General features: G+C 40.2%; 1 protein-coding gene across 7 annotated transcripts in view; it reads right to left on the bottom strand.

Annotated features, from left to right (window-relative positions):
* The window catches only part of lrba (LPS-responsive vesicle trafficking, beach and anchor containing), a 229,435-nt gene that overhangs the window by 127,554 nt on the left and 89,710 nt on the right, over positions 1 to 12,171 (bottom strand). For all 7 annotated transcript variants that reach the window (XM_088075889.1, XM_088075891.1, XM_088075892.1 and 4 more), the window contains exons 34-35: positions 4,264 to 4,328; positions 1,984 to 2,092 (exon numbers count right to left, since the gene is read on the bottom strand). In XM_088075889.1, the coding sequence (XP_087932015.1) occupies positions 1,984 to 2,092; positions 4,264 to 4,328 (174 nt within the window). The remainder of the gene's footprint in view (positions 1 to 1,983; positions 2,093 to 4,263; positions 4,329 to 12,171) is intronic.

Raw genomic sequence — 12,171 nt, 5'->3', positions numbered from 1 at the left:
AAAGCAGCCTATACTAGAAACAGAGCAAAACATAGCAATCACAGACAAAACTTTGAAGTGCAAGACATGTGCCCCCACCCCTCTGATTGACTTTCAACACTCTTGAGGGATTTTACTTTACCCGAATGTCAGAGAGACCCTTCACTGAACCTTAAAAAAAGCATCACATTTTACTGCAAAGTGGGGGCTGAGGGCCGAGGCAGTGGGTTTACACACAGTCAGCCCTTCAGGCCAGCACCTCTCAGGTCTGTCTGCAGCTTTTAGTGCTGGCAGGTTCCTGAGAAATGAGGGCGGGAGGGATGGAAGAGAGGGGAGGATGCCATATTCCTGTCACTGGCAAAATACACCCCCAGCGGGAGTATAATGGACAGGATCTCAGCAGGACAGGAAATGATTTTGGTGAGATCTAGAAAACAGAGGGTGGGGGGAATGTAGGAGAGTTGGACTGGGAGAGGGGGCAACGAAGGGTGCCCATGGGTCAGGATACAGTTGGCCCAGCAGCTACACGTGAATGGCAACATTTGTGCTGAGAACTGGTAGGGAGAGGAGGGGGGGGGGTGTTTCAGGGGGAAAGCGTGCAGTTAGACGGAGAGGCACGGGGATAAATTAACACTACACAATGTTTGGTTAGTGATATGTGCCAAGCATGATCTTCAGCCTCTAACTACTTCAGTGTGCATGCAAGTCTGTGTGTGTGTGTGCTCACGATTAGCATAGGGTTATGTTTGAAAAGCAAACATTTACCCTCTGGGTTTGCTGTGACAGATCTTAAAACTTGATGGACAAGTTTTGAGTAGTCATTGGATCAGCTCCTCCATGCTCTCACTGACTGTTACCCAGGACTTATTTTCTTTGAATATATTCAATGACAAAGCATTGGAATATCAAACTATTAAACATTTCTATCAAAGGAGTCTTGTGCAATGGGCCTCAAGCTACAAATGGACTTTATTGTCTGAGTTCGGCAGGCCTAAAGTTCCTGTGGATCTCAAAGGCGGAAATGTGATATGACAGATAGTGCTCGGTTAACATTTTTTCGTGGTACAGAAAAAAGTCTGTGCTGGAATCCTTCACTCGATCTTCCTTCATTCTTACAAGGCCACAATTAAAGTTGAAATATGACTTTTTTCTTTATTAATATATCTTTGTATTCATCTGTATGCTGGATTGCGGTAAAACCTGTTTTCGACACTCTTCTATTGAGAAATGCTGATAAGATTTGTCAGGTCACACATGCTGTCCAACTCAGTAAAATCACTTTTAATGCACTCTCATTAGCTGGTCTGCAGATCACACTTTAAATGCATACCACTGATAATGATATACAGTAAAACTGCATCATAAATGCATCAATTAATGCTTAGTCTACTACACTTCATAGTACTTTGAAAAGTTACAGATTTCCATTATATGCTGCGTTCACATGGAATTAAGCAGCCTGACAACACCCTCTTGACAGCACAGAAAGGAAAAAAAAAAACACTGCCACGGAAACATGCATGAGGATATGTTGCGATGGCCGACCCATACTGTTTACGAAGATTTGTGAAAATATAATTAATAAAACAATCTCATGTTTATTATTTTATCTTTCCAGTAACGTCACATCCAGTTGTAAATTTTGTCACAGGGGATGGCAAAAAGTTTGTTTTAACTCTGAACAGCGATGTCATCTGCCGTTACCGGTATTTTGTGTCTTCCTGCTCTCTTCAGCTAAAATGATATCCAGTATGCAGTCTACAGTCTCCCTGATTCCCTGTAAATGTAGCATTAAGTTGCAGAATATTGTTTTTCATTTGTGTCACTTAAAAAAATGCTACAGCAGGCTGCAATCCCACACTTGTAAAACCAATATACTTTGGGTGGACTGTAATAGTTTCTTGCACCTTGAGACGATTTAGTTAAATTATGTCAATGGTCATTTTGTTCCCATACATGCATGGTTTTATGTGTATGGGTTACCAGAGGTGTGCAGCATCTTACCTCAAACTCTGCATGTTTATGGATGTCTTCAGCCCTCTGTCGACTGAGGATAAATTCAGCTTCATTAGCCACACGAACCAGGTGGTCCTTCATGGTATGACTCAGCAGCCTAGGTAGAGGGGAGATGGACATCAGCTCACTAGAGTACTGTGTAAACGTATTTAGAATTATTCAGATTTTTTTAATTAGGTATATGGATGTCAATGTACACCAGTCATGGAGGGTAAAATGTCAGACAGATGCCTAGCAATACCATATAAAATCTTGAGCTTCAGTGTATTTAAAACATCTGTTTAACACTGTGGTATCTGGTAACCTGGAGAAGGAACAGCCATGTAATATCCATAAAATGCTGAAAAGGCACCGTGCAAAATAAGCAGAAAATCTAATTTGGAAACCAAACCAAACGAGATAGATCCTCTAACTGGGGGTGCAAGTGCTAATTGATTTGTTAATGATATGCATCTGACAAGAGGGAGGATCTCTGCCCATGTTGCTACATATGTAGTCTACCTCCCTCTGCTTATCAGTGTTGATGAAACATGCATGTTATGCGTGTGCATGTGTGTGTGTGCAGGTCGAAGTAAGCGCTCTACAGCCCTAAAGGTCAGGACTGTGCAAAGTGGAACAATAACAGACCAGAGGCCAGAGAGGAGGGATGGGGGCAGGCTGGGGCTGGCTGTGGGGTGGGGGTTTAAGGGCCAGGGGATGACTGTAACCTAAGCCTGCTGTTTCAGCACAGGGCAGCAGGGGAGCGGAGGTGCTGGGGCCTCTGCAGCCTCTATGGCCCTGTCAAGGCCCCGCTATCAATAACCGAGCCACTGCCCTTTTTTATGGTGCTCTTTGCTTAAGACTGTATATGAACAAAACAGACATCTCTTAAGACGTTACGGAAATATAACAGTAAAATATTTAGTCATAGGCAATGTAATAAAGAGTTTCTTAGGGTTCACCAAGTAAAATTTAATACTTTAGAGCCTCTTTACTACCATATTGAAAACCATTTAATAGCTGTTTGACATCATACTGGACAAAGTATGAATGTATCAAGAAAAACCAGTAGAGAAAAGAAAGAAAGAAAGAAAGAAAAGAAAAGAAAAGAAAAGAAAGAAAAGGCCTATAATAATAATATCATTTTTTATTAAGTGCTTTCTTAATGATAAAATTACCTAAACAAATGTGACTTGGATCCAAACAAGCCAGAAGTCCAGAGATTTAAAGTATTTTCAGGTCTTATGTTGCTTGTGATTTATACACGCATATTTTCTCTCAACAGCCTGCAAGCACTACAAAAACTTAAAAAGTAGCATTGCTGCCTATGGCAACAGAAAATATTTAAGGACATAGTAACTGAGAGACTTTTAAGACTAACCTAATAATGTCCAAAATACATGGGGCACGGATATGGTGCAACATGTCTGCCACAGCATGCCTGCAGCAGAGTGTGTCCATTATTATCACCTGAAGCTTCTACACTGAGCACACAGGCCACGTTTTTCCCCACACAAGCACCGTAATGCTCAACATTATTTTTACATAGCTGGTCCTTTTTTCTTTTGCTCTTTCTTTTTTTGTTAAATATTATTTTTGGAGGACTTTTTCCCTCTATTTGATAAGGCAGATAAAGTGTGAAAGGGGGAAGAGAGAGGGGATGACATGCAGCAAACGGCCGCAGGTTGGAGTCAAACTCAAACTGCAGCAAGGACATAGCCTTTCGTACATGCATTAAGACTAAGAGAAGGTAAAGTGGGAATGGGAGATTCTTATTAGGGAGGGACGTAGGGGCTCATATGCCAGGATAATTGAGAAAAAAAGACAAAAAAACAAAAAGACAGTGGCAGATAGAAGAGATGATTACAGGCAGATAAAGGGTCAACCAGAATGGCATAAACTGACAGAGGGACAGCAGGAAATCAAGAGCAATTTCCCAAGTGTCAGAGGTACCAGCGATCAGAGCCCCTGTCACCTTTTACCTAACCCCTCTGCTTTTCCCAAATCCCTCTGGGATGAGCTTGTATTGAATGGAGCCTTGAACTCAAAGATCTTCCATCCTCACTCTCCCAAGCTCCTCTATCCCCCCTGATCATTGATTGTTGTCCACAATCTTGAATAGCCACCCAATCACAAGGGCCTTGGGGGTCTTGAGGGGCCTGAGGGGCTGTGATGTGATCCGGGAATGGTGAAATTGGAAAGTGGCTGATGGGTAAGAGGTTGGAAAGATAATGAAGAAGTGCTGCTGCAAGGAGAGAGGACAGCAGTTAGCGTGTCAGAGTTACCCACCTGCCTTCGTTGACCAGCTCGATAAAGGCAAGACCTGCATTCTTCTGGATGGAGTTCTGCCATTCCTGCAAACAAACACACACAATATCAGTGACAGATCTGAAATAACTTTACTGAGTTAAAGAAAGTACATTTACATATGGGGCAGTGAATCTCTGATCACATATAATTATTAATTGGGAAATAACTCTGCTACATTTGGATGAAGATGATTGCATTAAGGTCGTGCAAATACACTCCTCCCCTGTAAAGGGAGAAATCTCTGACATGCGACGACACTGGCTGTGTGATGGTAATCTGGTCTAAAAACTACAAAAAAATAAGTTTATCAATGTGGAAGACCATGTACAATTATTTGTTAGGACCAAAAAAAGACATGACCCATAAAAGGACAATTATGACTACGTATAAATGTATATCCACCTAAAATATAGTATATATATATATATATATATATATTTGTCATCAACTGATCTGACAATTATTCTTTCAAATAATCAATTACTCATTTGTTGTACAAAAAGGTAAAAAAAAAATAGGAAAAAACATTCATTACAATTTTGTAAATCTCAAGGTGGCGTCTTCAAATTGCTTGTTTTGTTCAATAAATGATCCAAAACTCAAAGATATTCAGTTGGAAATGATATAAAATAGAGAAAAGCAGGAACTTCTCACCCTGGGACAGTTGAAACAAGGGTTAATTTTTTCCTGAATTATTACTCCATGGTTATAACATTTTCAAATTTGATTGACTTATTAATTAATCGACTTTTTTTTCAGCTTTGGCAAAATTCTTTTTGAAATCTAAATGTTTTTTAAATGGACCCTGGAGAAAGCTTTTCTTGGATGCATGCAAACTTATTGGTTTACATCTATAAGCTTTCCCACTTTTATAACTTTACCACAGTAGGCCTCAATTATTAAATCAAACATCTAAAAAGGCACAGTGACTGCTTTGGTCCACACAGGCTACATGATCAGCTGGAAAACTAGTGGAAAGGAAAGAGCTGTGTTGAGAGTGCATTTATCATGAGTAAATACACAAATTTCCTCCTCTTTGACTAACGTTATGGTTCAAGGTGTCAGTCTAAACAATCCAACCACAGCCGTGTGTGACTTTAAATCCTCAATTTCGAAGGGACAACAAGAGACGGGAAACTCAGCGGTTATCGTCTCTCATGTTCTGTTCAATATTTCAACACCTTCAACACAACCGTCAAAAGAATAATAAAGCAACAAGGTCAGGGGGCCTGTCTGAACCTCACAGCGCTTTTCCCCCCTTCTTCCTCTCTGGGGAGACGGAGAAATATGCGCCAAAAAAAAAAAAAACAGGTTAGACACCTAAACTACCAAACTACTCATAAAAAAATTATGAATCACAGCACGAAGTCACCCTACAGTTCACATTATTAAGCCGTTATCAAAATGTTTCACTTAACTGTGTACTAGTCATTTCATCACCGGTGTAAATAACCATGATGCACATTTTTCTCAAGCTTAAAGAAAGTTACACTTCAACAAAGTGTCAAAAACAACAAACTGAGTTAATTCCAGTGTGTACGTATATCTAAGCATAAACTTTTTTTAAATGCTGCTGTCATCATCTCTTGAGCTGATAGAGGAAACTGTGTGTTTATGTAGCGACTGGCCTTTCAGTAAACCTAGAGAGCCCACAGGGACGAGGATATCAGCGCTACAAGGAGGAAGGAAAGATCAATTTACAAGAGTTTCTAATACACATTCAAACATATCGGTACATATGTGATGATTTTCAAAACCATACAGTTGTGCCCTTTCAACACAACAAATGTAAAACCATCACAACCAATCATGCGCCAAGCTAAGAGAAAACATTCTTGTGAAATGCCTGTGCACCATCAATCCGTAACCAACTGCACGTCATACAGACAACAACCTAACACTTAACCTCAATTCAAAACTGCTTTCTGTCCTGAAGGACCGTATTGGCATTGACCGTGTTTACAATACATTCCAAATAAAGAGGGCACAGAGGGAATAAAAGTCTGGGCGAGGGAGTGGAAACAGTGTTTTGGAGTTGAGTACTGGCAGAGGGTTTTGCGGCGGAGGCTTGCTTTAGAGGAAGTGTGTGCCTTGGGGCCTTCTAGTTGAAGCATAGGCTGTAGTTGAAGGACATTAACCATGAGTGTTAGCCTGCGGCTGTAGGGATATTCCAGACTGCACTTTCTGGATTTCAAATAAACACCACAGGAAGTGAGGCTGTAAATAGAGTCGTCCTCTCTGGAGAGCCAGAAAACCAGTGACATTAAATTTCCTTTATGTGATTTTTTATAAATACTTGGGACTCTGACGCAGGAGTCAGAGAGTTTAAAGGTCCAGTGCGTAGGATTTAGAGGCATTTATTTGCAAAAACTGAATATATTATAATAAGAAAGTATTCTTTATTGTATTATCTCCTGAAAATAAGAATTACTGTGTTACTGTCACCCTAAAATGAGCCGTTCATATCTACACAAGGAACGGATCCTCGTCCACAGAGTCCGCAATGTTTCTACAGTAGCCCAGAATGGACAAACCAAACACTGGCTCAAGATAGGGATATCTGAGTTTTTCCTTTCGGCCAGGGTAGTTCACAGCCACTCGGGAACAGAGCATCAGAAAAACCCCTTTTTTTTTTAACATTAAACAGCTTTATTCATCGTTTTACCAGTTAAAATCACCAGGTCCATTTGTTTTTAAAGAAGGAGACCTCAACGGATAACTTGGCTCCTGGTGAAAACCTCCTGAACATCTGGATCTAAGTTATCAGAGAAAATATATGAGCACACATTTCTTCGACATGCCAAACAGCACTGGAGAAATACTAATATGTAAAGTGAAAGTGCTTTATTCAGAGTTTTTACTGGTTTAAATCACCTGGTCTGTTCTTTGCGGGGACGAGGAGGCCTGTGCAGATATTTCAGCTCTCCGTAAAAGCCTTCTGAACACTGAAGGACTCAAACCACTAGAAGTTTCAGCTGGTTGCAATCCTCAAGGCCAGATGCCACTATATCCCTCTAAATCTTTCACACTGTTCCTTTAAAGCAAAACTAAAAGCTTCTTCAGCAGAAAAAAAAAAGATTATCACAAAACCACAGCACGGAGAGGCTTCGGTTCTAAATTAGGTTTGACGAACGGCGTAGAGGCCATTGGCATTTCACAGACACAGACAAAGGTGATAGCAAGACTAATGGTGTCATTATGGGCTAAGAAATGGCTCCTCTAGTTGAATTAAAAAAGCAATGACCCTGATCTAAGGGACATCTCTCGGTGACAAAAAGGAAACAGAGACAGGTCAGTGATAGAATATTGGATTTTGGCTGCCCTGGTCAGCAGTGTCACAGCTTTTATGGCCGCTATAGGGGCCGTGACCACTGCGATCCTGATGAGAGGATACAAGCAGCCATTTGTGACCTCTCACCTTTAACCTGACCTCCTAACAGATGATATGATGAGAAGAGAGGGCTGTCCTTTGATCCTGATCAGAAAATTTGCCAATATACCCAATTGGGGCTATGTTTTGTTACGTCTTTCTTTTTTGCGTGTATGAATGAAACTTTTAATCTGTTCACGGAAATGCCCGTCTCGATCTGAAGTCGGTAAGACAGCTCTGTTTGGTCTGTGTTCCACGATGATGGCATTGAGTCTAAACACACATGCCATGCACTTCCGTCATTACAGCTGATTATCCATAATCAACATCTAAATATACCACTACCACTGGTGAGAAAACACAGACCTCTTGAGCAAAATCGCCTTTCAAACATCAGGCTCGCCACAACACAAGGAAAACATTTTCCAATGCCGAGGAAAGAAACGTCTTGGCTCTCCCGAAATAATAAATAAGTCGGTTGTGCTTTTCAGTGGCATCATTCATAATCACAAGTATTTGTTGATTTGAAAGGCTATGGGAATACAGCTTTGGATGGGACGACAAAAGCATTAATCCTGGTGTCAAGGGCTACTGATTTTTTTCTTTTTTGAAATCCAAAAAAGTAAAGCAGTTATAGGAGTTTGATTACCGGGAGACACAGAAAGTGACTGCAAAGGACACAGCAGTCAGAAACAAATGCACATTTAAACATCCTAAATTCATTTGAATGAAGCATCCTAAATTAATATGAATGTATTCTGTTATTAACTGCTGAAAAAGTATTAGTACTTTTGTATATTTATTTTGAAAATGATTTTCACTGTGCATACAGCTTTTTTATCCCAGCTGCAAATTTTCTTATGTTACTGTGGGTTATTTTTGTTGTTTTATTTTGTCATGCAAAAAAAAGAAAAAAAAAGTTCCTATGGCCGCAGACACATCAATAATAGGTGGTGACATATCCTGACATTCTTAATCAAATCAAAAAAATAACAGACTGTGAAACAGTTTATTGTAGCTGTGTGACCCAAATGTTTCTGAACAGCGCTCCCATACCAACAATGACCAAAAGCAGCCCATGTGTATAGAAGAGTAAGACAAAACAAAAATGTACTTTTATGATAATCCATCAAATATGCTATGCGTCATTGTACTTTCGACTGATTAATGCAGAAGTTGAGTTGTTTATTCATGCTGCTGTGTCCTAAAAACATGTGTGCCTCTGTGTGTGTGTGTGTATGAATAACTTAACACCAGTGTGTCAAGTCTAGGTCTCAATAGTCAACATGTGCATGTTCAGATGGTATCTGCTTAAAGAAAAACAGACACTCATATTGGTGTTTGCGTGATCAAATTCACAACTGAGGGAACATTTACCGATGTCCAAATATTTACACTGTGAGATCTCCAAGAGCTCCATGGACTCACACTTTTATGGCTACAGTAACACGAAGAGTGAAATAAAAACCTAAACCCTCCCATACACCAAACAGACAAACCAAAAGCATGTTACAACACTAAAAGTATGTTTAAGTGGAATACATAAATGTATACAGTACATTTCCACACTCAGCAGTATGTCATAAAAACAAACTCCTTTTAAAAGAAATCATTTTTCTGTCTTATCATGTGACAAATCTGGTATGTGGTTTCTTTAGTTCAATGTCAGTGGGTTTTAATGATGCAGGAAGAATAAGAATACTTAAACGCTGTGCAGCTGTTTCAGCTCCAAGTGGAACAGATGTTCAGTTCTATGAGAAATGAAATAATCACCTCATCCAACAACCTCATTTTTATAACTGTTTCTCTGACAAGAACTGCACATCTAGACTTTTCAGTACGCATATGAGCATTTTGCATAACTTGGCACAACAACAGAACAGAGAGACAACTTTGAACAGCAGTACACACTAGTCTCTAACGACACAGAAGCAACATTAACATGTTAATACAGCAAAAGGTTTATTGGTGAGAGTAGGATCAATATTTTTGTGCTCTCTCATCTTATCATTTAGTTGATGAGGAAACATGAGTATAAATTCTCATCTTGAAACACATAATACTCCATTTACTTTAATAGCACTAGGGAACACTGAACTACCAGCTACATCCAAAATTCCTTACCAGCATGTTATTAGGTACACTAAAAGTATTGATAAATGATGTTGAAACTGATACGTTTGGACTTATATTCTACTACTGAAATTCTATTTTTGCTATTACAGAAATGGTAAAGTACCAAAAAAGTACTCTTCCCAATATACTGGCCGTTTTATCTCTCCTCCACTACATTTGTTTGTTATTCGCGTTAGCTTGCTCATTGCATTGACAATAGAGATAGAATGCACACAAATCAATAAGCTGAGTGGATTATAGAAAATTGATTTAAAATCGGTATCCTGTTTGTTGGTGTGATAGGAAGTGGTAAAAAAACAAACAGAGTGCAGCAACTTCAAGGTTTTACAGCTATTTGTCTGATATAGTTTAAAACAGCATAATAGCAAATATTCTGTAGGCCTTGTGAAATCTGTTGCAGTTGGGGATCTTGACTACTGACGAGGTTTGTGACAATTCATTAATCTGGATCAATGAAGTAAATGCTGCTAAATTTTGAGTAAATTTCACAATTAGATATAAAGTAAACATAAATTAAATTTTTCAAGGCTATCAGTTCCCAAGATTACTTTAAGTAAGATCAACTTGTAAGATTTTACAGTGCGAGCTGACTGTTATCAAAATAAAAAAAAGAGTGAAAGTAAACTCTGTGCAACTCCAAATCCTGTACAGGTCCCCTGAAGTATGAGCAGGACTGACAGTAAATCATGTCCAAGTTTTGAACTTTGCCTCCGCCAGATCAAAAATGCAGAGAAGTGAATTTCCACTCCAGATCTGAGCGAAGAAGCCAGGACACGATTTTATCAGCAGGATGGCTGAGAGAGGATAGCAGGGGGGGGAAACATAAGAATACATTCCAAGGTCTTATAACGTGGGACCTGTCAGGTAGGAAAACATTACATTAACAGTGCCTGTCAGGAGGAGAGGGCTCTGTCAGGGAAATTCATTTATTTGAAACACGATTATACATTGTGCATAAATAACCAACCGTTCGTGCCACTTGAGGCCCTCCAGTCCCGAGCCACTTGAAGCCAGCTCACAGTAAAAACGGCTGGGAGCCAAATTAAAAGCCGTTCAATTTTTTAGGAGTCTCCCGTCTGATTCTCTTCTCTCAGCTAGACTTCACTTCCTGTCAGGAAGTCCCCCTTGACCCGCACCTCCTCCAACACAACACACCCCGCCGCCCCCTCTCTGGCTGCATAGTTGGCACCGATAGGGAGCCTGCAGAATTAAGTGCCAGTTGGTGTTACTGTGTTTTCTCTACGTCTCGCAGGAGAGTACCTTTTCAAAGAATATGCAGCGTGATATTATCCTCTGAACCGGAGAGTGATGGCAGGGACACTGAGCCGCGTGGCATGGCTGTAAAGGGGCAGTGGAGCAGAGCACGGGGTGAGGGCGAACAGGGAGGGAGGGAAAAATAACACTTGATTTGCACTGATCTTGAACCTTGTGTGCCTGTTTAACTGCACAGCGGGGTGTGCGTCTGACTGTGAGGAAAATGATGGGGAAAGTATTTTTGTCCCCTGGTTTCATCACATTCCTCGCCACTTCTCTCACCTCTCTCAGTTCCCCAAGTGGTTCATACAACACGGTCTGCTCTTGATCCATCAAAGCCTCACTTGCAGGGGGAGAAGAAGAAATATATCCACTGACAGATATAAATGACTATTTAAAAATTCAAACATCACACTCCACTTTCACCAACATGACTTTCAAAATAAGCAGTATCTTGTGAATGTTTAATAAAACATAAAAAAAGTAACTGATAGCTCAACTTAGTGGTTGTTTTTTCTCATTTTCACGGCAACTAAGCTTCCAACTGGTTCCCTCGTTTCTCAGATTATGTTATTGATCGTGCAGAGCATGATGACCGTGCACTCCCGACCTGTTCCGCGACTGCAGGGGTTTAAACTTCTATGCCTCTGCCACTCTTGCTTCTAACCTGGAGGTCAGAGGGTCAAGGGTCAGGAGGAACCAAGTGTTTGGGGAAGTCAATGTCCTTCTCCCCGCTGACTGGGAGAGAGAGGTGCCCATCTGTTAAACAGGTTAACTTTGGTGAGACTGGCTGGGAACACATGATAATTTGTGGTCACTGGATTAACGGGTTTGCATTGATGTTATTGAATTACTATTAAAAGATTATCTGCATCAGTGGTCCTGGGAAAACGCTATTTGCTTAGATCAGAGATAGTGGATGTGCCAGCTACTGACGTTCAATAAACCACCTAGTCCAAAATATTAACTTCTAGCACACTAAAAGTAAATATATAGCATATATAAGTATTTCTGATTCTAATTCTCTGATAATTGAAATAGCATTTCACAGATGTAAAGAGAGTCCTCACATAAAACCACTTTTTCTCAAAATGCAGAAAACCTACAACTACCAGAATGCACTGTGC

This window comes from Plectropomus leopardus, chromosome 3 (genome assembly GCF_026936395.1).
Source record: "Plectropomus leopardus strain MGB_pleo_1.0 chromosome 3, ASM2693639v1, whole genome shotgun sequence".
Classification (NCBI taxonomy): Eukaryota; Metazoa; Chordata; class Actinopteri; order Perciformes; family Serranidae; genus Plectropomus; species Plectropomus leopardus.
This window is presented reverse-complemented; position numbering and strand designations above follow the sequence as displayed.